Raw genomic sequence first — 27,385 nt, 5'->3', positions numbered from 1 at the left:
TAAATATCAAAAGTTTATTAAACTGGAAATCCTATCACAAATATGTTTTTTTTATAAATATTAAGGTAATGTCTAAACTGTGAAATTCCGTTGACAAATACACCTGAAATGAAACAAATAAGAAATTTATGTGTACATAATCCAATTATATGAAAGTAGTAGGGCAATAAGGCCCTGATTTGGCCCAAAAAATACTGTAAATTTAAAAGTTATCATACATATTTTTAAATTACTGTACAGTATCTAAGATACAAGGTATTTAGAAAAACAAAACAATTTTAGACATTGAACAAGTTACCATGGCAACAAAGCATGACTTAATTTGCATAATTTGTAAAATTTCGTGATTTTCTTTGTTTTTCATCAAATCTTTAAGAATATTTAAGATTGAAAAAATATGTGCGCACACAAGAAACAACTTTATATTTGGTGATATTTTGTTAATAGTTATAATAAAGCATTTGTTAAATAATTTTGTTGTTGTTTGGCTGCGCAACAGGAATAAAGATAGAAAACTGCATAAATTCTGTATTTTTCATCGTGTTTGTGACAACAGTACATATAATGACGTAATTGTGACGTCATCACATAAAAATCTTAATGTTTTTCATTGATATTTCTTGATCCTATGCATTTCTAAACATTATGTGCCAATTTGAAAAAGTTATCAAAGTTTTATTTTCTTGAGCCAAAACCAGGCCTTAATGTCCATACTCCTTTATAACAGGATGATTTGCTGGACTTAAAAATCACAATCCTGATTTGAGACAATGCAAAACGATAGCACAAGACAAGCTGTGCTAAATTTCTTATTATTTAAAAAAATGTCTTCGGATTTTTATGAGATTCGAAAAAAAAACTATTTAGCTTAAAAAGATCAACAAACAAAACACAGTACACAAAACACTTAGAAAAGTAAAGACTGAGCAACACGAACCCCATCAAAACTGAGGATAATCTCAGGTGCTCCGGGATTGTCCGCAGATCCTGCACCATATGTGACACCCGTTTTCTTGCTCATTAACATATTAACCCATAGATAAGTCTAGTTCGTTAGGTGACATTTGGGGAAGAGGGGATTATTCCTCGTATGACCAACAATAATAGTTTACCCTAGAATCCTTAGTTCACAAATATACAGCTTCCAAACGAGAATTTGTGTGAACAAATCATAAAGAGAAAATAAGAAGTTACCACAAGAAGGAAACAAAATCATAACGCAAAGGACAGTCAGACAAAAATACGACCAAATCCATAATGGACAAACAACCCTTCGTAATAAAATACGCTTTAGATCTTATTTATTGAGATTATGATCCCCCTTATTAAAACAACGACTGACGTATTCAGATTCTTAATCTGTTAGTATTATCTTAACTTTATTTCTATTATTTCTCGGTAGATATATTCCAAAAAGTAAAACCACAAAAATAGTGAACTCCGAGAAAATTCAATCGTTAAGTCCCTTATCAGACACTTGAGAATAAAATGAGAATAAATAACTAGAGGCTGTAAAGAGCCTGTGTCGCTCACTTGGTCTATGTGCATATTAAACAAAGGACACAGATGGAATCATGACAAAATTGTGTTTTGGTGATATTAATGTGTTTGAAGTTCTTACTTTACTGAACGTTCTTGCTACTTACAACTATATCTATAATGAACTTTGCCCATTAGTAACAGAGGAAATTATTTGGTAAAAATTTACAAAAATTTACCAAATTAATGAAAGTTGTTAAAAATTAACTCCTTAAGGGGTCAACTGACCATTTTGGTCATGTTGACTTATTTGTAGATCTTACTTTGCTGAATATCATTGCTGTTTACAGTTTATCTCTATCTATAATAGTATTCAAAATAATAACAAAAAACAGCAAAATTTCATTAAAAATTACCAATTGGGGCAGCAACCCAACAACCGGTTGTCCAATTCATCTGAAAATTTCAGGGCAGATAGATCTTTACTTGATAAACAATTGTACCTCATGTCAGATTTGCTCTAAATGCTTTTGTTTCAGAGTTATAAGCCAAAATCTCAATTTTACCCCTATGTTCTATTTTTAGCCATGGCGGCCAATGTGGTTGGTTGGCCGGGTTACCGGACACATTTGTTAAACTAGATACCCTAATAATGATTGTGGCCAAGTTTGGTTAAATTTGGCCTTGTAGTTTCAGAGGAAAAGATTTTTGTAAAAGTTAACGACGCCGGACGCCGGACGCCGGAAGCCAAGTGATGAGAAAAGCTCACTTGGTCCTTTGGGCCAAGTGAGCTAAAAATACACTGAAGAAACTTGAGGCCGTAAACTCCAAACAAACAGAGGTGATTATGTTTGTAGACAGTATAAAAAGAGGTGGCATATACCAAGGTACAAACAAAACTCATATTTAGAAGTGAAACCGACAAAGTCGTGTCAAAAAATCATGATGCGTCTGAACTCTCAATTCGAATCCAAATGATTAAAAGTTACAATATGTTTTCTTTTTTATGTATATGTCCCTTATTCCTCAAACCTTCAGCAGTATGATTGAATTTATTTATAAATAACAAAATATCTTTGAAGCATACTAAGTCTTTTACTAGCACTTCACATATCATTTTCTTATAAGGTAAATGTTAAATAGACTAATACTTGCGACAATAATTGTACCTTGATAGACAGGTTTTTATCCTTTTATTGGATTTGATGATGTGCCATAGAGAGTAAAATAGTTTAACTATGATAGACAGGTCTAATCCTTTCAATGGATTTGGTGATTTTCCATAGAGAGTAAGATAGTTTAACCTTGATAGACAGGTTTTTATACTTTCATTGGATTTGACGATGTTCCACAAAGAGTAAGACACGGGAAAGGATTTATATAGGCTGGGCCTTTATCCAATCCTTTTGTTTGAAAGCTTATACAATAATCTCTTTGAATTAAATTGAGAGTAAGATAGTAATCTTAATAAACAGGGTTTCATCCTTTCATTGTATTTGATGATGTTCCATACAGAATAAGATCGTTTTACCATTATAAGACAGGTTTTTATCCTTTCATTGGATGTGATCTTCCTGAACATGCATGAAATATTTTCTACTGAACGTTAAGCAATCAACAATCAATCAATCATTGGATGTGATGATGTTCCATAGAGATAATGATATTTTTACCTTGACAAGCAGGTTTTTAACCTTTCATCGGGTATGATGATGTTCCATAGAGAGTAAGATACCACTCTTTTAGTTCCGCTGAAAAAGACAAAGGTTTTAGATATTTATAAGTTGTTAATTAGGTGTAGCAGGACTTTTACATATCGCTGTACAGAGTGACTGTTTGTTGTTCCTGAATTTGTGGGATAATTAGCATTAAGAGTATCTTAAACAAAAGGAAAAAAACTTTTGTGGATAGCTGTTTACTTCACCATTTTCTTCGTAAATGGCGATAACAAATCAGCATTCTACCAGATATTTACGAACGTGCCATTCGTTGAAATCGTCGAGCATTTGGTTTTGTTCACACAGGGTTGTCAATATAATGGAAATTGTATGCAGCTGTCATGAAAGTGAAAAGTTAAATTAGCTATAAAAACAGGTTTAATCCAACGTTTTAACACAAAAAAATGCCTGTATCAAGTCAGTAATACGACAGTTGTTATACCTATTCGTGTGATGTGTTTGACATTTTATGTTTATATTTGCGGATATTTTATTGTAATTAGGCATTGTAGATTGTAAATGCATATCATGACACGCTTACTGTGTCCGAGCTACCCGATGTTTGCCAGTTTGACGTTCATGAAATTTCCTAGTTTTTAGATAAGATGCTGTAGTACAGTTTGTGTTCTAATATGACTAATATCAACTTTCAAAGAGACTTTCATTTGAGGGTCGTGGGCTATTTGACCTTTTTAACTTTTTGGATTCAAGCGTGATGATTTTTTAAGACGATACGCACGTCTAGCGTGCAATATTTTATCCCTAGTATATAAGATAGTTATGAAAAAAGTAAGATGTGATATGATTGCTTTTGAGACACTCTCCACAAGATACCAAAATGACACAGAAATTAACAATTATAGGTCACTGTACGGCCTTCAACAATGAACAAATCCCATACCGCAGAGTCAGCTATAATAGGCCCCGTTTTTATAAAATTTAGATTTCAAAAAACAGATTTCGCCTCTAATATTGTTTTAATAATTGAAAGATACATACCACTGACTATCATGCTGTCTACCTTAAGTAAAACTTTCCACTTTCCCAAAGGATTTTCTCCCCATAAATGAACAACTTTGTAAGTCCAAGTAAAAGTGCCTGATATTGAGTATGTATAGTACGCGTCGGTGTATCGTTTAGGAAGCAAAACTACTTTGGTCCCACTGGGTGAAATAAGGTATACTTCAACTGCTCCTCTACAGCGTGAGTAATCAAAACTCACTGTAGCCATTACATGTTCTAAATGACGGATTGGACAATCGCTACGGGAGACGTCAATTTTGTCTCTTACTTTTGATCTTTCCTCTAGTGTCCTACAAGTAGAGTGAACATTTATTACTTATTGTGATTTTCATATCATTACAAGTATTATTTCGCTGCAACAATTTCATAAACCGTCAATTGATAAATTTATAATTTCTGTTTCAGGTATTGTTTAATTTTTTTCTATTCAATAATGAATCGAAATGCTCTACAAGCCCACATATTGTTTTCAATCATAACTCCATAAATCTAAGTAAAAAAACTACGGGAATCGAGCAAACATCTTTATATTCAATTTACCAACAATAAACCATTTGGGAGTGGGGCATATTTTACAATGTGATAGCAATCACACGATGCTAAGTTTAATGTCCTAATACTTTTTCTTACACGACGCTAGTTTTAACTCCTGTAACTTTTACTCACATGTTTGGCCTGTTGACTTGTGATTGCCAAGTTAGTTGTTCTGGAACAGTTTTCCACTTTATTGCCTTCTTAACCATAGCCTTAGCATTCATCAAACCGAATCCCATTTTGTGGTGAACTAATTAAAAAGATTAATTATGTCAAATACAATTTAAAATGCATCTAATATTGATGTAACCATTGCACCACAAATACAGGGGAAGTCCATAAAAAGTGTCCAAATCAAACGTTATCAATCAATGGAACAAGTGAAAACAACTGCCATATTCCTGACTTAGCGCAGGCGTTGACACATCAATGTATCAGGTTGGGGGAATGGTTTTGTTCCAGAGAAAAACATATATACTTCGTTCAACACATTCTATATGTGTCTATCCTAATTCAGGAATCCGTAATTCAGCGGATACCGTTTATTGTGGAATATTATATTCGATTTTCGCATTATAGTTTACTGGTGAGAATTATTTTAAACTATCAAACACTCTTTAACAAGTTCGTCAGGTCTAATTCAGTTTGAGACAAAACGACCGAATTGATTCAATCAAAATAACCTTTATTAGATTACTGTATAAGTAAAATATTCAACTACATATATAATGCACATGATATGGCATAAAAGTGATAAAACTTCGACATTGAGATTTTTAATTGTTAAACAGTGAGCTGATCAGTAACCACGATAATAATTTACAATAAAGTAGTAAAAATTCAAATAAATAAAATACCGAACTCCGAGGAAATTCAGTCCCTAATCAAATACCAAAATCAAAAGCTCTAACACATCAAACGAATGGATAACAACTGTCATATTCCTGACTTGGTACATGTAATTTATTATGTAGAAAATGGTGGATTAAATCTGGTTGTATAGCTAGCAAAACCTCTCACTTGTATGACAATCGCATCTTGACTAATTATTTAATAAAATATTACTGATTTCACCATTACATTTGACATATTATACCACTAAATTTTAGTAAACATAAGACGACATAAAAAGGTTATGCATGCAGTAAGTGATAATAATACAAAAAGACAAAATAAAGAGACTTTATAAGAACTACAAACCCCTCAAGCCTGCTCCATTTCGTTGCCATTTGTTCTCAATATCAAAGGTATCCTTGAATCCGTATGGTTTGGAAGTTCTAACTATTAAATGCTGAACATCTCTCCAGGTAAGTTCATTGCTAGAAAGTGTAATATTTATTGAATCAGGCTTTAAGATTGATTCACTAATAGGGTCTTTGCATCGGAATCAAACACATATATTTTAACACCAGTTGTTGGCATAGGGTATGTTCTTCTCATATATGTTATGATGATATAGTACTAAACCCTTAACGGGAGGGTTTTTGCCTGATATTCATATGATGAAGTCATAATTTTTCAATCAGTTTAATTGAGCTGGCATGTCAGTAACTGATAGTAGTCTGTTGTTATTAATGTATTATTGTCATTTTGTTTATTTTCTTTTGTAATCTCTTCTGATCTCGGACTCGGACTTCTCTTAAACAGCAAGCTTGCTGCAAACATAATTATGCAACATAGATTTGCCGCAAGCTTGCGGCAAACTTGCAGGAAGTACACATATACTAATCCCATGTGTGAAGACTCTTCACACATGACATTAGCATATGTGTAGTTCCTGCAAGTTAGACACATTTAATTTATCTCTATCAAAAATTACACAGCAACATATTTAAAAAGTCAATTCCTGTCTTTATACAAACTGTCAATGGAAGAATTCTTGCAAACTCATGAGATTTAAGGAAATACATACATGCATTTGAGTTTTGAAAAAGGGGCAGGAGTCATTCTCAAATGACATAATATACCTGTATTAAAAACTGAACAAGGTAAAATCTCAAATGTGTATTGAGAATATAAAGCTAGGTAATAATTGCATTACAGAATTTAACTTAATCTTAATAAACATGATCATGATGGTGCAGTACATCAGTTACAAATTCAAACTTATAATGGCTTAAGTTTTTCAATAAACACATACATGTATATATAGTTGCTTACTTAATTATGTATGATGATAACATTAATTATTTCATTAAAACATGAAGTTCTATGAATCATTTGTACTTACAAAATTACATACTGATTATCCCATATTATTGAACCAAAATGCCTCCTTAATCTCTTATATGTGAAATGCATTTCCAAACACAACCAACATGACCTAGCCACAATTTCAAATTATTCGCAACCAGGAAGTGCCAACTACAAATGTAGGCATGCCCAGTCAATATTGGGTAATTCCTGCAATGTTCTGGCAAACATATAGAATTGTCAAAGTTTTCTGCAATTTTGCGGCAAACATATAGAATGGTCAAAGTTTTCTGCAATCTTGCGGCAAACATTCTTTATTATTTTAAATCTTCTGGCAATCTTACGGCAAACATTGATGTTTCTGCAAACTTGCCGCAAGCTTGCAGCAATGTTTGCCGGAAATTTGCAGCTAGTGGCAAACATCTGCAAACACTATTTATTGTGTTCCTGCAAACTTTTTGTTTGCCGTAAGCTTGCAGCATGTCTGCTGCAAGTTTGCGGCAAACAATTCAGTTTATAAGGGTACATATTTGTTTACTGGCAACTGAAGGACGCCTCCGGCGCAGCAGTTTCTCGTTGCATTGAAGATCCATTGATTTGACCGGTGGTGGTACAGTAAAAATTATCACAACAAAAAAGGGAACGGTAGTACACCGCTGTCTACTAGTCATATCTCGATTAAGCAAAAACAAATCCGGTAACAAACTAAAATCGAAGAAAACACATCAACTATAATAGAAAAAACAACGGAACAGCAGAAACATCGAAGTTCAACAAAAGCAAACGCCAACACACACAGAACGGACTGTAGATAACAACTGCCATATTCCTTATCGTATTTTGATTTTTTTCTTTCTTAAAAAATATGAAATTTCTTAGTTTGGAAAAGTGGAGAAAAAATTCCTAAACGATTCAGCGAACCCGATGTAAAACTTAAACTGTACAATCTTTCAGTGACATTTCATGGATATAGATCCTGGAGGAGCTGATAATAAAAAATAATATCTTAATAATCGTTGATAACTATAATGTTCCTAAGTATTGATAAATTATGAAAATTGTTCTTGACAAATACTTTCATAACAAGTCGAAACTCTGACAACAAAATCGAGCGATCCCTGCCATCGTCACATTCTTGAAATTGTCTTTACTGAAACTTACTTAGCCTCTAATGCCAGTGCGATGATCCCTACTGCAATTGGACCGGAAAAAGAAGTACCTCGTAAACCACCTCTACACCCCGAGTTAATAGTAGTTGAAGTCTGTAAAAGTTAAAAAAACAGTTCGTTAGAAATAAGGTTGAACTGTAAATTTTGAATGGTTAGGCGTGTATGATCCTCTGATCGGTAAATTCATCAATTTTAAGATATTCCTTCTCGTGAAATATCTGACTGAGTTTAAATTCTGTCACTGCATCAGCCTCATTCTGGTTTTCAGACATTACATTATGTTTTAGTTTGAGTATACATAAGAGATGCTTTATGAGTTTTGCACAGAGGTTAATATAATGCAGTTAACGGTCATTCTCCTTTTAAAAATCTGTTCTGTAGCGAGGGCCACCTTTCCAAATTAGATGAAATAAGTAGATTCCTACATTTGATATAAATCTCGATTTATGGTAGAGTTCGTGTTGCTCAGTCTTCAGTTTTCTGGGTTGTGTTTTGTATACTATAGTTTGTCTTATGATCGTTTCCCGGTTTTTTTTGTCATGACATGTTTACCTTGTTTAAGACTATTGAGTTTAAATGGTATACTGTAGTTTGTCTTATGATCGTTTCCCGGTTTTTTTGTCATGACATTTTTACCTTGTTTTAGACTATTGAGTTTAAATGTCCCATTGTTATCCTTCGCCTCTCTTTTGTAGGCAATGACATGTTTTATAATTATACTTCTTAGGCAATGACATGTTTTATAATTATACTTCTTAGGCAATGACTTGTTTTATAATTATACTTCTTAGGCAATGACATGTTTTATAATTATACTTCTTAGGCAATGACATGTTTTATAATTATACTTCTTAGGCAATGACTTGTTTTATAATTATACTTCTTAGGCAATGACATGTTTTATAATTATACTTCTTAGGCAATGACATGTTTTATAATTATACTTCTTAGGCAATGACTTGTTTTATAATTATACTTCTTAGGCAATGACATGTTTTATAATTATACTTCTTAGGCAACGACATGTTTTATAATTATACTTCTTAGGCAATGACTTGTTTTATAATTATACTTCTTAGGCAATGACATGTTTTATAATTATACTTCTTAGGCAATGACTTGTTTTATAATTATACTTCTTAGGCAATGACATGTTTTATAATTATACTTCTTAGGCAATGACATGTTTTATAATTATACTTCTTAAGTTAACTTTTGACAAATAAAGAGCTATTCAGAAACTAACATTTTTACTCCCTCATGCAAAGTTAACTATGATGAATTTGGTATTTTTTTATATTTTCATTTCGTTCAAATAGCCTATTACCTGTCTGGTTTGGTTTTTTTTTTTTTTTATATCGCCACTTTTGATTTTTTTTTTTAGACAAAAATAATCATAATCGTGACTGTGAGAAATATTACATCGACTACCGTACGCGTAGCATTGTCAAGTTTATGTGATTTCTATTGAAAAATACTAAATTAAACAATGTTTTATACAGAAAACTATTACTGCCTTTGTATTTTATATTTACCATTTGTCTGTCAAAAACGCTTCCTCCATAAGCACTGGCCATTATCGAGGATCCTATTTCTCCATACCTAACAACGTAGTCGTATCCAACGCTTTGTATACCGATAGTATAAATCGTGTTATGATGGGACTTGGTATTGGGTGTTGCACTTGAGCCACCATTTCCGGCTGAAAAAACATATATATTACCTTTGCCTTGTCTGCCCTGGAATTAGAAAAAACAACATATATCATAGTTTCTCAAGACCATTCTCGAAAATAATATTACGGGAGGCGAAAATTAGTCCCTGAAATTAATACAGTAAATGTCAATTGTATCAGAGAGGCGGATTTAGATGGTTTTTCAGGGGGTCCCTTTTTGTTGGAAAAATTTGGTTGATTATATAGGGAATCACTGAAGCTTTAATGGAGCGGGCCCCTTCTTAGCCAGGCATTGCACCTCCATTTATGAAAGTTTCTGGATCCGCCCCTGTATCAAACATATAAGATATCAATTAACTTACATATTTTGCATTGTTTTCATAGGCTGTTTGGCGCAATGCACCTAATCTTGAGTAATAATAACTTCCAGTTGGGCCGTAGCTATTACAGTAAATATCAATTGTATCGGACATATGAGATATTGCCTGGGCTTGTTGCGACTCAGTTAAATAATTACCGCTATTCAAGCCTAGTAATCCAATAGCTGAAAAATATATGAAGAATGCAAATTTGAAAATAATAAAATCAATAAAAAAAGACATCTCCATAGCCCTTGTTTCCTGGTTATAATATACTATCAGAGAACTCTTTTTGTCAGAAAACACTATCAAACATTCAAACACATTATCCACACTGATCTGTGTCCACACTTGATATAATATAATATAAATCGTGATAAGTGAAAACCTTTTTAATAAAGATAAATTGCTTGGTTAAGGTTTCGAATTACATTTTAAGTGAGGTGTGCGAAGCGGAAAAAACACATAACAAATTGTGTGCCAGTACAGTTCTGAAGAGACAAAGTTGGTGACTTGTATTTTTTTTTTTTTTTTCGAAATTGACAACAACTGATGCATGCATGAAATAAACAAGATTTTCCCTCTATATACTTTATATATTTTTTTTTTATTTTGGACAAAAGCTTTAGTAAATAGAAAGAAACTGATATGACATACAGTACTAAAAATTTTAGAGCCTGCATGGCCTAAATTTTGACTGAAGTTCTTATAAGAATTGAGGTACTTGCAAAATCCCAAATTACTATAATTGTGATGTCAAGAACGATAACCCTTGTATAAGCTGTGTATATAATGCATGGCCGGTCAACATGTGACGCTCGACCACAAAATGAGTTTTATTTTAATCATTTGCAATTACAAACGAACTACTAAAATCTATAATAGATTTAAAATTTACGCCACAATGATGATAGATATGCGTTCAACGTTCAATGACAAATTATACTTGACTTTCAGGGCGAAAGTATTTTTATGTTACTAAGTAACTATTACGAAAAGTAATTTAGATAGATGATAGTCAAAGTAAATATCAGGTATGTTTACCTATGAGGGTGGCATTATATGCAACACCAACAGCACAAAAGTCATTCCCCTTTGTTGCACCTATAATACCAGAAACCGATGTTCCGTGACTGAAAGAATACAAAATATCATGTACACACAGCATCGGATTTGTATTAATACCACGAACAACAAAACTAGTAAACTGTATTAAATGAGGAGCAGCATCACAGTTCAGAAGCTCTAGAGATCCTGTTCAATCTTTAGGTTATGTATTGTCTTGTAGACGTTTTCTTTTTATTATGAGATTTTCGGTTGAACTTTGATTGTCAAATTATTCTAATGTGTCACCTTATTTAATAAAATTAGAAATTATCATTAACGTGTATTTGTTTATTTATTTTTTAATAATTACATTAGATGTATGTTTCATTATAATATTTTATTCTGATTGGCTAACTGCACATCACGTGTTATTCCGTAAGCAGTTGCATTGCTCAATACAACTTTTCATTCATGATAACACGTGCTCCAACAATAAAGTGCACAGGTGAATTAAATAATAAAATATATAAAATTCGTGTTTTCATGACCATAGCTAAAAAAAGTAATTATAAGTATTGAATGCTTCTTTTTGTAACTTTATAGGGTTGTAAAAGCGTTGACCGTGCGTACATTTTTAGAATGAAGCGCTTCCGCGCTTCATACAAAATGTACTTCGGTCAACGCTTTTACACCCCAATAAATTTACAAAAAGAAGCATTCAATTCTTAATTGCAACAATAATTTGTACTTCTTCATAAGCAACTCAGCATAACATGTTTGTATGCATAAATCTCGTAGCATATCCTTCATGAATATCTTGGTTCAAATTCCGCTTTAAGAAAATGAATAAAGTCACATTATGTATGTGTCTGTGACGTCCCAATTTAAGAGACTGCAGTTCAGTGGTTGTCGTTGGTTCCCTGCTGCCGTATTTGTTCAAAAACTGTTTTGTTATAAATTAAGCCTTTAGTTTTTTTGAATTGCATTTTTCATGTCGGGGATTTTAATAACCACTATATTGTACGGGTTTTCTCATTGTGGAAGGACGTAGATGTGCCAATAATTGCTTACACCCGCTTCATTTGTACTTTTATGGATAGTTGTTTCGTTGTCAATAACACACCGTCTCCTTATTTTTATATTATTTTTTATTGATGGTAATATGTAGATCTGTCATACATAACACATAACTGAGAGGGCGAAGAAACGTATTGCTACCCCGGGGAAAACTTGTCAACTGGAGGCGAGGCCAAGATTGACAATGTTTTTGGAAGGTTAACAATCTGGACAATACACTCTTAGCTCTGTATCATTTAATTTATTATACTGAATATTCTGTTTTATCTTTAATTCAAATAAGTTAAAACTATTGTACATAAGAACCATCCTTATTTAATAAAGCATACAATAAATCAAGGGTAAAATAGTATTAGCCTTGGGAAAGAGTAAATCATCTTCCTCGTATGAACCAATCAAAATCTGGCATTTAAACATGAAGAATAATAAATCAATATATATCTCAACCTATTTTTACCCAAACAGTTATCTGTGGAGGTCGTGTTACCCATGGAGTTGTCTGTCTCTATCATATTACCGTTGGAGTTGTCTGTTATAGTCGTGTTACCCATGGAATTGTCTCTCCTAGTCGTTTTACCCATAGATAAAGTCTGCCCTTGTAGTAATACCCATAGAGTTGTCTGTCCTGGTGGTATTATCTATAGAGTTGTCTTTCCTGGTCGTTTTACCCATATAGTTGTCTGTCCCTGTCTTTTAACCCATGGAGTTGTCTGTCCTGGTCGTATTACCCATGGTGTTGTATTTCCTTGTAGTATTACCCATGGAGTTGTCTGTCCTGGTCTTTCTACTCATAGAAATGTCTTTCCTGGTCGTCTTACCCACAGAGTTGTCTTGCCCTGTCGTATTACCCATAAGTTTTTCTGTCACCGACGTATTGCCCATTAACTATCTATATAGCTAGTCAGTCTTGACTCTTGTTTCTTTTTTCTGAAATTCACATAGATATTGTCCCCTTTTCTATACTTTTCTCCTAAAGGAGGGTCCAGATAAGAGTCATAATTGTTTTCTCATTTTATTCTTATGTCTTTCAGTAAATTCATTATTTGTTGTCCTTTTAGCAGTTACTCTTGAACTGAATTTTAATGTGCGTATTGTTATGCGTTTACTTTTCTGCATTGGCTAGAGGTATAGGGGGAGGGTTGAGATCTCACAAACATGTTTAACCCCGCCGCATTTTTGCGTCTGTCCCAAGTCAGGAGCCTCTGGCCTTTGTTATTAGTCTTGTATTATTTTAACTTTTAGTTTCTTGTGTACAATTTGGAGTTTAGTATGGCGTTCATTATCACTGAACTAGTATATATTTGTTTAGGGGCCAGCTGAAGGACGCCTCCGGGTGCGGGAATTTCTCGTTGCATTGAAGACCTGTTGGTGACCTTCTGCTGTTGTCTGCTCTATGGTCGGATTGTTGTCCCTTTTGCACATTCCCCATTTCCATTCTCAATTTTATTTTACATTTCCCTCCGACCTTATCCCTAGGAGGTACACTTAAATATTCTTTAAAATAAGGCTTGGGTTTTTTAGCTGATTTTTCTCTTCGACCTGTCTTATTTGTATTTATCATCTTACAACATAGTTGAATCCACAGGGTTAGGGTCATTGTCATCGTTGTAATAATCATATGAACTTGATTCATCCTACAAAAAATATTTAAAAATGTTAAAATAGATTAGAAACAAATATGAGAAGACAAGACAAGAAAATATAACGTAAGATGCAATACGATACGATAAGTAACGATAAGATACGAAAAAAAAAGATACTATACTATAAGAAACGATACTTCATGATAAGTAACAATAAATAACAATAATATACTATATTTTAAAAACAATAAAATACAATATCCGAACTTCTAGCTTAAGCCCAAGTCCCACTAGACCACGATCGCACCACGCTCACCGCGATCTAAAATAAATCCAGGTCGCGGTATGAGCGGCATGACAATATAAATTTCGTTGCTTTCATGATGCTACTACGTCCTCATTACGCTTCTACAACGGTCATGCTACGATTATACCACGTTCTCACTGCGTTTATTTTACGACCTCACTACGTGTTTCAAGATCCTTCTACGCTCATCACGTTCTCACTAGGACCACAACACGAGTTATCCTAATGCAACACGATCTTACCACGCTTCTCACTGCGATTATAGCACGTTATTATAGTATTAATAAATGGGTAATTTTATAATGGACTGGTTATATATCCAAGGTCTGTAATAACGGCCCAAGGATTGCTGTAATGGCCCGAGGCAACGCCGAGGGCCATTACAGTAATCCGCGGGCCGTTATTACGGACCGAGGATATATAACCAGTCCATTATTAAATTACCCATTTCTTAATACTTTTATTAACCAGTTCTGAGGCAATAAAAATGGAATTGTATATTTTCTTAATTATTTACTGATAACAAAATTTTTCAACAAGGACAACAAATACAGATTGAATTAGGAACTTGTCTGATAATTATTAAGACTCTTGAGAGCTGGAAAAGTCATCCCGTTTCCTCTTCCCAGAAAATATGTTTAGATTTATGACTCCACCATTAATAACAGCGCCAGTTAGAATACTGAATGGATTACTGCAGTCTTTTCTATTGGCAATCATGTTACTTTTACTATTGTTAACAATGCTAGAAGCCTGAGATGGTTTTTCAAACATAGATAGCTCTGAATCATTTTCCTTGTCATAATGAATATCAAGAGTTTTTTCTTGAGAGGAAACAATGTGAATATCATATTCAGGACAGTCACTGGTATCCTTATCTGAATTCTCAGGTGCCGTTTCATTCTGATTGCTGGAACATGGAGGAATGACAACATTTGATATGATATTTGATGCCTGGTCTTGTTGTTTCATAGACGGAAAATTATAGTGTGTGAGTGTCGAGATTCTCTGCAAGCATTTCGTACCTCATTATGTCATGAGACAAAACATCAAGCATGTCTTCGCCATTCTTGGCGTATCTGTCCGATATTTTTGCAGGAACAAGGCCTGCCATACTGTACTGTCGTCTGCGTCTATAGAGTTCCGGTTCTAAACATAGCACGCAAAATGTTGCTAAAAGAAGTTACGCAGTCCTGGACTTGTAGGTAATTCCACAGAAAAGTTGCACAGATCTTTTCAAAACATAAAATTGAAATCGAAGCGGACACTGATGTCAGCCATTTTTTTTTTGGTTTTTCAACATTATTGCACGTGCTCATAAAGGACTGGCAACAAATCAATAATGGACCGGATATGAGTCATAATGGACCGGGTAAAAGTCATAATGGACCGGGGTGACTATTTTGGGTAAAATAATGTATTGACACCTATTATAATGATAGGACAGTTAAGCTTATAATTATACTAACTGGTTAATAAAACTACGATAATACTACGTTCATATCGCCATCTTACTACGTTCACAGCAATAACGTCAACACCGTGTTCCATATCAATTCTATTTCATTTCAGTTCCATTCTTCTATTTTTGATTAATACGTAGATTTCTCGGAAACAATACAGTCATGCCACCATCTACCAGAACACTTGGACGTGGTGGAAGGGGTTGATGATAGCAAAGGGAGCTCTGATAGTAACGAACATGATTCAGCAGAGAAGTCGGACCGACAAATCCAACCTAAGTTACAACCTATTGCTGGTCCATCAAGCTCAAATGACGAAATTTTAGTGAACGATAGCAGAGATAACACAGATATGTCAATATATATATGAAGATGTGTCAATGAGACAATTCTCTATCCAAGTAACAATTTATAAAAGTAAACCATTATAGGTCAAGGTAGGCCTTCAACACGGAGCCTTGGCTCACACCAAACAGCAAGCTATAAATGGCCCCAAAAATTACTAGTGCATGTAAAACCATTCAAACGGGAGAACCAACGGTCTAATTTATATAAAAGCGAGAAGCATGGTTGAGCCGTTAGAGAAATTGACAAGAAGTCTTAATAACATTCAGAGAAACAACACCTGGAGAAATTTGATATATTTTACATGACAGTAACAATGAGAATGATGGTCGTAGTATGAACGTAGTGAGGTCATAAGAAGAGCGTGGTGACGACGGCAAGGGCGTTCTAGAATCGTACTGTGGTCTTGAACAGCGTGGTGTAAACGTGGTATGGTCGTGGTAGAAGCGTAGTTGGGTCGCGGCAAGAACGTGATTGTCGTAGTGAGGTCGCAATAACGTCGCTGTGAGATCGTAGCGCAGTCTCTCCAAAAAGAATCACGCTCTCGCTACGATGGTACAGCGACCTTTGCGATATTACCACGACCTTAGTGCGCTCTAACAACGCTTCTACTACGAGCTGATTTCACCACGACCGCACCACGATTGTTTTGAAAATGTTCAAAGTTGGCCACGCTCATCACGATCTTGAAGACCTCACCACGACCGTGATATGACCTTACTGCGATCTACACGATCGTACTACGATCATCAAAATTTGCATTTTTTTTCACAGATCGTAGTGCGATCGTGGCCTAGTGGGACTGTGGTATAAGTTGTTTCTTTTGATAATTTCTCATTTCTTAGTTGATAAGAAATAAAATTGAGAATGACTGCATATCCCCAAATATCTAGCTGCTACTTGGAGAGGAAATAAATCATACTATCAGTCAGATTGGCATATACCTTAAGAGAAATCTAACTGTTACTTGGTAACGAACTGACCCACCATATTTGTCAGATTGGTATGTATCTTAAGACATTTAACTGTTGCTTGGTAACGAACTAACTCACCATCTCAGTCAGATCGATATGTAGCTTTAGAGAAATCTAACTGTTGCTTGGTAACGAACTAACTCACCATATTAGATTGATCAATATGTACCTTTGGAGAAATGTAACTGTTGCTTGGTAACGAATTAACTCACCGTATAAGACAGATTGGTATGTGTTTTAAAACAAATCTAACTGTTGCGTGGTAACGAACTAACTCACCATATTAGACTGATCAATATGTACCTTTGGAGAAATGTAACTGTTGCTTGGTAACGAATTAACTCACCGTATAAGACAGATTGGTATGTATTTTAAAACAAATCTAACTGTTGCTTGGTAACGATCTAACTCACCGTATTAGACAGATTGATATGTACCGTTAGAGAAATCTAACTGTTGCTTGGTAACGAACTAACTCACCATATTTGACCGATTGGTATGTATTTTAAAATAATTACATTAGATGTGTGTTTCATTATAATATTTTATTCTGATTGGCTAACTGCACATCACGTGTTATTCCGTAAGCAGTTGCATTGCTCAATACAACTTTACATTCATGATAACACGTGCTCCAACAATAAAGTGCACAGGTGAATTGAATAATAAAATATATAAAATTCGTGTATTCATGATCATAGCTAAAAAATGTTATTATAAGTATTGAATGCTTCTTTTTGTAACTTTATAGGGTTGTAAAAGCGTTGACCGTGCGTACATTTTTAGAATGAAGCGCTTCCGCGCTTCATACAAAATGTACTTCGGTCAACGCTTTTACACCCCAATAAATTTACAAAAAGAAGCATTCAATTCTTAAACAAATCTAACTGTTGCGTGGTAATGAACTTACTCACCATATTAGACAGATCGATATATATCTTAAGATAAATTTTACTGTTGCTTGGTAACGAACTAACTCACCATATTAGACAGATCGATATATATCTTAAGATAAGTTTTACTGTTACTTGGTATCAAACTAACTCACCATATTAGACAGATTGGTATGTATCTTTAGAGAAATATATTTGTTGCTTGGAAACGAACTAACTCACCATATTAGTCAGATCGGTATGGTTTGTTTGCATCAACGTATCAATTACACCAACGGTAATACCTTTTCCTGTATAACCTAAGGCCCAAGCCTCTTCAATGTTGTGGGGGTATTTCATTACACCGTTCTGTAAAATGAATAAAATAATATGTGCAGTACTGCCAATAATGAAAATCGGAAGGAGATATTATTATTTGTTTTTGAATTTTTCTCATTGAACAATTCTAATATACAAAATACAAAGCAGTGTACTCTATATGTATTTAAAGTACGAAATGACTCAAATACAAGAATTATGACAACCTCTTTTACAGCCGATTCCATTGGGTGTGTAGGTAAAGGTACTATTTTTGGCTAGCTTGCTTGTAAGCTGAACCTTGAAGTCATTATAAGTTAAGGTATACTACCCTCCTTTCGAAGCAGCCTAGTCCTGCAGACCGATAGATTGGATATCTGTCGGACTAGTCTAGTCTTAAAGGAGAGTAGTTGATCAAACTTATATTAACTTAACATTTCAGTTAGAAATCAGGCTAACCAAAGATATTACCTCTACCTACACACTCAATGCAATCGGCTGTAACTTTAGTTACGTACTAGATGCCACAGATCAGTCAACTCAGGGTCTGTAGTTGCTGTTTCAGCATACGGCATATTCAATTCCTTCTTGTCTATCTCCAGAAAATCGACCTAAAATGCAACATAAAAATGAGTTTTAAAAATCATCTTTATCACACAAACAGACTACATTTATGTTGTGATAAATCGACTTGTTGTTAAATATCGGCCTGTTGGAATAAGCTGACTTGTTGTGTTAAATCGGCCTGTTGGTATATATCGGCATGTGTTGAAATATATCAACCTGTTGGAATATACTAAGCTGTTGGAATATATCGACCTGTTGGAATATACTGAACTGTGGCAATATACTGACATGTTGTTACATGTATATATCGGTTTGTTGAAATATATCGATCTGTTGGAATATATCGATCTGTTGGAATATACTAACTTGTTGGAATATACTCAACTGTGGGAATATACTGACATGTTGTTGTATATTGGTCTGTTGAAATATATCGATCTGTTGGAATATACTAACCTGTTGGAATATACTGAACTGTGGGGATATTCTAACATGTTGTAATATATCGGCCTGTTGGAATATACTGATGTGTTCATTGTTGAAGGCCGTACGGTGACCTATGGTTGTTAATGTCTGTTTGTCTCATTGGCAATCATACCACATCTTCTTTTTTATATGACCTGTTGTTATATAGCGATCTGTTGGAATATACTGACCTGTTGGTATATATCGGACTGTTGGAATAGACTGACTTATTGTGTTTTATTGACCTGTTGTTATACTTTCTTGACTTGTTGTAATATGATATTTCAACCTGTTATTTTTTTTTTATCTAAACAGTATACAATTGTCATTCAAATTCTATTTAATATGTTTAGGTTATAGTGTTTTGTTTTTCCTGTTGGACATACACTTAAGATGTATCTAATTTTCGATCACTACATCATTACACTATATGCCTTAATTTTTATCTTAACAGTTTACCTTTTTTATTCAAATTCTATTTAATATATTAAGGTTACAAAGTCTCTTGTTTTCATTTTTTAAACTAAAAAGACAAAATTTCAGTTTTGAGCCATCTCTGAGAAAAATTTGCTACACGATCAAAAATGTCCAGTTATGTCAGGTCATGCAAATCCAAGTGTCTACGAAATTTGATACTTATTTCGTTTGGTCAGTTCCTTATACTACGTTTGATAATGCACCATGTCACTTTCTGTCAGTTCCTTAGACTTCAATTATCTATCCATTGTCATTTTTTTTTCATTCATTGAGACACCAATTTTCCCGCGTTTTACGTTTCCGCAAATTGGCATTACTTTTCTGGGAAAGAAATATGACGTTTCCGGGAAAAAAAGTTTACGTTTCCGCAAATAAATAACTTACTTTTCCGGAAAAAGTAACTATTCCAGAAAAAAAAAGTTACTTTTCCGCAAATAATTAAGGAGTACCTGTTGATCGAAAGCAAAGTCATAATAATAAAAAAAATATTTCTTAAGTTAAAGGTCATCATTACATGCAAGTAGAACTCGTCATAAAACGTATAAAAACGTATGTTCAAAAGTCAGCACTAATCAGATATATCTTGATATGAGTTCATAAAACAGTTTTAGTTCTGGCAGTCTTTGTGTAGCCAACAAGTCATACAAAGTCCACAGTAGTACATTCACCGTTTACAAGTTTTGTATTTTGTTCAAGAAGGAAAACCATCTTCTTCTTTTCATATTTTAGATGTTGTTTTCAGTTTCAATAACACATCGACAAAGACAAAAATATTAGGTTGACTAGCGTAAAACTGCTCGTTTAGGTGGGCACAAAAGACTCTGCACCATTCGTTGTTCTCTTTTCCTCGGGGTCAAGATCTGGAGGTGATGACTAATTTATCTAATATATATTCAAATATTTATAATTTACCAGGTATAAATTTCCGGAAAAGTAATAAATACAAATTGCCAAAACGTATACCTTGAATTTGCGGAAACGTAGTATCGGGACTTTGAAAAATTAGCGGAAATGCAATACGCCCAAATTTTCTATGCGTCATTTCTCATTTTGTCAGTTCATCCGATTAATTGTGATTGTTTATACACCATGTCCCTGTCTATCAGTCCATAAAACTATGTAAAATTTCACGTTTTGTCAGTTCATACGATTATAATTGTTTAGGGAGCTACCATTTGATTTTTATGGGGGGCTAGGATGAAAAATTTTGTCCTGCATTTTTTTGTAGCTGTAATCTCTGTCCTGCCTTTTTATTTTTCACTCTGTTCGGTCCTGCCTTTTTTTTTTTTAGTTTATCCTGACTTTTTTTAGCTAAATTGTCGTCCTGACTTTTTTTTTGCAATTGTCTCATCCTGCCTTTTTTTTTACTCAAAACTCCTGTCCTGCCTATTCTTTTCACATTTCATCCTAGCTCCCCCCATAAAAATCAAATGGTAGCTCCCTTATGCAGTACGACCCTGCCTGTCAATCCATGAAAGTACGTATAATATCAGAGTTTGTCTGTTCATACGATTGTGATTGTTTATGTACCATGTCCCTGTCTGTCAGTCCAATGAAACTACGTATTATGTTAGTTTTTGTCAACTTATTAGCTATAGATTGCGATTGTTTATACACTATGTTCTTGACTGACAGTCCATGAAACAACGTATAATGTCTTCTTTCGTCTGTTCACGAGACTGCCATTTTATAGCACTATATATGTTTCATTTTATCAGATTTATGGCACTGCAATTATTTACATGTCTATAATTTTATATGACTCTGCTAGCCTATGCACCATTTCTAGTTTTATCAGCTTTATCAGGCCATGAGACGGTGATTACCTACATATCATGTCCAAATTCTTTTTTCTGTTCAAACGACTGCGATTGATAACATTATCGACATACTATAGATATAGGAAGATGTGGATGAGACAACTCTCCATCCAAATAAACATTTAAAAAAGTAACCCATTATAGGTCAATGTACGGCCTTCAACACGGGGTCTTAGCTCACACCGAACAACAGCTATAAAGGGCCTCAAAATTACTAGTGTAAAACCATTCAAACGGAAAACCCAACGGTCTAATCTATATAAAAAAACGAGAAACCTACGAGAAACACGTATAAATTACATAAACAAACGACAACTACTGTACATGTCTAATTCTGTAAATTATGTTCTACCCGGTCGTTGTGACATGCAGACTTGTTTATAAGCATCATTTTAACGAACACTATAGTGAAAATTGTTTTGAAGAGAGAGAAAAAAAGAAGTCGTTAAAGACTTATTACAGTAAGGCAAAGACACTCTATCTATTTCAATTCCTATTTCATGATTTTAAGCAGTCCCAGTTTTAAAATCGAGATCAGCTGGTTTTCATTATATTAAATGTACCAAATAAAAAACTAAGTATAATGTGTGTTAGTACCTTTGTTTCTTTTGTCATGCGCAGTATATCATTGTCATCCTCATTCAGTCCTACTGTACCATCTACTAACTGCTTTGGAATCTTGGACTCGTCCAACGATAACTTATAGTATGTATCTCCGAGAAATTCAAACTATAATATTCAACATGTATATTGTATAACTAGAGGCTCTCAAGAGTCTGTTTCGCTCAACTGTATATACTGGGGTTGTGGAAATCATGTTAAATCATTAAGATACATGTACGTTAATAAGGATTAAGGCCAAGTTTGGTTAAAGTTGACACAGTAATTACACAAAAAATTTAAAAAAGATTTGCAAAAATTACCAATAAATTGCAGAAATTAACTTTTAAAGGAAAAAAACTCCAATAAGATGTCAATTGCCAAGAGACGTTTTCATACTATCGACTTTATTTCATGTATACTTATTGTAATTTGAATATACGTTTTAGTATGTTATGAATCAATAACGAGCTAGAATTTGAGTCAAATCGGTGACATGAATTTTAGACAAATCGGTGGACATGAATTTGACAACAAATGCATGCCCTTTAAAAATAATCTGATAAATCCTATATACATCTGTATTTGCAAACCCGATGTCAACGCGCATGGCTCATACAAAACAGTGTCCATTAGTCGTAATATAATTACATTAGATGTATGTTTTATTATAATGAAACGTCGCACAATACTGGTGTTACCTAACGTTACACGCTTAAAGACTTTACTCAAATAAAAAAAAAAATCTCAAGTTAGATTGCACGTTATTCAGTTGACTTCAATTTTAACGGATTTTATAAACGAAATAGGTTAAAAGTTTAGATTCATGTTTTTCTTAGATAATAGAAATTAAACTTTAAATAAAATTGAGACAATTTGATAAATTTTCTAATCATAAAAGCCATTAATTTCTTTTTATTCACTATGCTCGGCAACAGCAATACACTCTAGAATGTCGAGGTGGATTGACTCCGGTAAAGTTAGAATGGCAGTGCCATTGAGTTCAGCACAAATATATACTAGGGAATCAGCGGGAACAACAGCTGTTTTCTTTTCTATTAGTTTATACTGAAGAGGATCGGCCTGACGGTCATAGTAAAGGCCGGAAAACACTTCAGTTCCGCGAGGTAATCTTGTCCCCCAAGAATCGGTAGAGAATTTGCTTAAAACATTTAGAGTTTTCTTTACAACCAATAAAAAATAGTCACAATCCGAGTTGTCTGTAAACACTGCAATTACACTTTCACAAGAAACTAAAGATGTCATTGGCAAAGTGTTTTCTGAAATTTCAGCTTCGTTGTTTCATTGTAAATGATGTTCTCGTTCCATCATGTGAACACGAGAATATCCTGTTTTTGAGACATTTAAACATTCTTTCTCTAAATTATTGGAACAGTTTTCACACGAAAAACAGGACAGGTCGTTTAACGATAAATGACCTTCTGAATTTTGATTGCGAACACTATGAATGGATCGTATTTTGTTAACAGGTTTAAAAGACAAAGGAAAATCGCGCTGAATTGTTTCTAAATATCGAAATATTCGTCTTCTTTGGTAGATGTCAGGGATTTAGTACCAAAATCACACAAGTCTTTTGCGGTCTGAATATGGCTACGACCTCTCAACACTGTTATATCTGCTTGTCGTTTTAAAATTCTGATTTGCTAACTGCAATATCGCGTCATTCCTTAATCAACTTCATTACACAATAAAATTTATCACTCATGATGAAACGAGGTCCCACGATTAAGTGCAAAGGCAAATTAAATCGTGACTTTAAAAATCGTGTTTTCATAACCCTAGCTAAAAATGTAAACTGTGCGCACATTTTTAGAATGACGCGCTTTCGCGCTTCATACAAAATGTACTTCGGTCAACGCTTTTAAATCCCAATGAAGTTGTTAAAAGAAGCATTCAATTCTTTAATACACATACCGATGTCAATTGCGCCTATGCTATACATAACGATCGTCCTTGGTCGTATTACACTAAACCCTTATTTTTTGGCCTTAGACTTTCTGTTCACACCATAACAAGTCAGGAAAAATTGTTATTTTATGGTTTGTTTCTATATGTGTTGCATTGTCGTTTGGTTTTTTGTTGCACTTTGATGTTTCTATTGTTTTGTAGTTTTCCTCTTATACTTGATGTGTTTCCCTCAGTTTTAATTTGCTTCTAGGATTTGTTTTTCTTAATCGAATTTTATGACTTTCGAACAGCGATATACTACTGTTGCCGTTTTTGTGCAATGTCAATTTCAGCATGGATCACTTTTTCTACAATCAGAAGTTTATTAAGGGAGGATTATAGGTTTGAAATTAAATTTACAATTTTCAAAGTAGCTATCAATGCATAAACGAAGATTAAAGCATTAATAATCAATATTCCAAAAGGATACGCCAAATACGACTGAGGCAATCTTTATCTCGGGTAGAGAATCCTTGATAATTTGAATATGTCTAACTATGTTTGCAGTCAATCAAATCTTAAAAGTCAGCGTATCTCTATTGATGAATAGAACGTAAAATAAAAAAACTCCGAGGAAAATTCAAAACGGAGAAGTCCTCAATCAAATAGCAAAATCAAATGCCCCAAAATATTAAACAAATTTTAAAACTGGCTTGATATTCCGTATTGTTCGCTGGCTTATTGTTCACTAACTTGAGTTTGGTATTATGTATCGTAACGAAATCAGAGATTTAAAACGACAGACAGATGGTCAGACAACGGTACGGTATATCATAATTCGTTCCGTCTAACACAGAGAAGTATAAAAAAAGATAAAGCGGAAACTTTAGCCATTATTTTTTTTAAAATTCGTCTGATGTTTAGATAAGAGTTATAAAGTGCTACTTTTCAACGAAACTGTTAGTCTGACCGAGGTAAAGTAATTGCAGGAAATCTAAAAGTGTGTTGTTTTTCAATTAATACAATGACCCCTGGGGTTATTGGGGGTGTGAACATGGGATGACTCCAACTTCCCTCAACTTTATGCTTCAATTAAAACACTTTCGTAACTTTACCCACCTCGGTCTTTGGTTCCAGACAAACTAAAGCTTACGATTAACCAAAGCTTTAAATCAATTCATATCTCGTTCTTTTTGTGTGTCACCCTTACAAAAATACCTATTTATATCGAAAAAATTAAAGATTTACCGGTTTTCTTGACATAATTTTAAGTACAAAAAATTTAAAAAGCAGTTAATAGTAAGACAGCTGCGTGTAGTTATAAGCTTTTACTTTAACTTGATAAATCATATGACAACAAAATGCTGTATTTGACGTTCATTGACCAATCTGTTTTATTTTATTTTATTTTTAAACAAATATATTAAGCTTGATAATTTAATTGTATACAGTATGAACTATGTATATTAATTGTTTCATTATTATAAAGACTGCAAACACATCTTTAATAAAATAACACTTTGAAAAGAAGGGATTCGCTAAAGGGAACTTTTAAAAGCATATAAGAGATAACCGGCTGTCAAAAAAATGTTTTAGATAACTTATCAAGTTTGTATTTAAGAGAATAAATAGTATTTCAATGAGTGTCGATTGATAGATTTCAAAGAAAGTTTAAGGTAAATGCAAGTCTTCAGTTTTTAGGCATGATCAGTTTGGCGCGTATTTATTATTGTTCGCTTGCTTTTGTTCGCTGGCTTGATATTCCGTATTGTTCGCTGGCTTAATGTTCACTAGCTTGAATCTGGTATTATGTATCGTAACAAAATAAGAGATTTAAAACGCTAGACAGATGTTCAGACAACGGTATATCATAATTCGTTCCGTCTAACACAGAGTAGAATAAAAAAAGATAAAGCGGAAATTCGTCTGATGTTTAGCTGAGAGTTATAAAGTGCTACTTTTCAACGAAACTGTTAGTCTTGCCGAGGTAAAGTAATTGCAGCAAATAAAAAATGATTTTTTCAATTAATACAGTCAAATGAAAATTTCTTTTGTTACTATTGATGTTAATAATAATGTAAATAATAATTAATTAGCAAATCCGACCAACATTTGAATGCGGTAGAAGAAGGTAAATAGATTCAACCCTAGAAAAATAAATACTTCATGTTTTTATAAATCAATTCTCCTAAATAACACATACTTATTTTGCCTTACCTGTTTTGACAGTTTGAACTTAGGATATCTAGATAAAATATCTTTGATATCTTCTTCAGTGCCGTCTGGTTGAAGTTTGATGATTATGTCTGTTGATTCAGAGTTCTGATCGAGATTCAAACTACTTTCTGGCTTTGTTACATCGTCTTCGTTATTGAGCTCAGATTGGTTGCTTTGTAATCCGTTGATAAGAATTATAAGGACAATAAGCAGTAATGATGTCATGCTGTCAAGGTAAAAAAGTCAATTATGTATAACGGCATATTTATATCACTGAAACATCAACCCCACGACAAGAATTATAAGGACAATAAGCAGTAATGGTGCCATACTGTCAAAGTAAAAAAGTCAATTATGTATAACGGGATATATATATCACTGAAACAGCAACCCCACGACAAGATTTATCAGGACAATAGGCAGTAATGATGCCATGATGTCAAGTAATAAGTCAATTATGTATAACAGGATATATATCACTGAAGCAGCAACCCAAAAACTAGAATAACCAGGACAATAATCAGTGATGGTGCCATGCTGTCAAAATAATAAGTCAATTATGTATAACGGGGTATATAATACTGAGACAGCAACCCAACGACAAGAATTATCAGGACAATAAACAGTGATTGTTCCATACTGTCAAAGTAATAAGTCAATTATGTATAACGGGAGTCCTGGATATGAAATCACTGAAACAGCAACCCAACGACAAAAATGACAAATCCATATACTTGTAGAAGTCTTAAAAAATAAGCAGGTGCCTGTACATTTTGTTGGTTTTCTGTATTGAACTGTTTCACTTGACAGTTTTCTATGTCAATGGTATGGGTTTTGATCATTGTTAAAGGCTGTGCGTTGATCTAAGTTTTTATTGCATAAAATTTTAAGCTATATATGATATAGACAGTACATTCAAATCATTTGACATCTTGTGAACAGTTGCCTCATTGTCAACCATACCACGTCTTCCAATGTGTATATGAATAAAAGGGAAACATATAGAATATCTTAATTGTATTCAAAACTGCACCTTAATTCCAAAGGTAGATCTTACTGTTTTTATTAATTCTACACTAGAATAACATGAGTTTTCGAATGTACTTACATTTTGTTTCAAGCATCTGATCACAATGAACTTTTCTAACTACAATGTATACAATAAATTTCTTATTTAAACACCTGGAAAACATGT

At 33.6% G+C, this 27,385-nt stretch overlaps 1 protein-coding gene across 1 annotated transcript; it reads right to left on the bottom strand.

Annotated features, from left to right (window-relative positions):
- Positions 1-27,385, bottom strand: LOC143049967 (furin-like protease kpc-1). The gene is made up of 15 exons (XM_076223747.1): positions 27,299-27,385; positions 26,191-26,416; positions 22,063-22,194; positions 18,655-18,747; positions 18,062-18,187; positions 13,841-13,908; positions 11,195-11,283; positions 10,154-10,335; positions 9,652-9,855; positions 8,109-8,209; positions 5,955-6,073; positions 4,887-5,004; positions 4,197-4,510; positions 3,153-3,230; positions 1-103 (listed from the first exon to the last, which is right to left on the bottom strand). The coding sequence occupies exons 2-14, from the start codon at positions 26,413-26,415 to the stop codon at positions 3,169-3,171; spliced, it is 1,833 nt and encodes a 610-aa protein (XP_076079862.1). The 5' UTR covers position 26,416; positions 27,299-27,385; the 3' UTR covers positions 1-103; positions 3,153-3,168.

This window comes from Mytilus galloprovincialis, chromosome 10 (genome assembly GCF_965363235.1).
Source record: "Mytilus galloprovincialis chromosome 10, xbMytGall1.hap1.1, whole genome shotgun sequence".
In the NCBI taxonomy this organism is placed as follows: Eukaryota; Metazoa; Mollusca; class Bivalvia; order Mytilida; family Mytilidae; genus Mytilus; species Mytilus galloprovincialis.
The sequence above is the reverse complement of the archived record's forward strand: the minus strand, read 5'-3'. Positions and strand labels throughout refer to the sequence as shown.

Excerpts from the sequence above, each read along its gene's own strand:
- LOC143049967 (XM_076223747.1), bottom strand. The coding sequence starts at position 26,415 with ATGACATCATTACTGCTTATTGTCCTTATAATTCTTATCAACGGATTA. Across the intron at positions 13,909-18,061 it reads ATACCGATCTGACTAATATG|GATGAATCAAGTTCATATGA; the intron begins GTGAGTTAGTTC and ends TATTTTTTGTAG. Across the intron at positions 6,074-8,108 it reads GCACTGGCATTAGAGGCTAA|CAATGAACTTACCTGGAGAG; the intron begins GTAAGTTTCAGT and ends TACACTTTCTAG.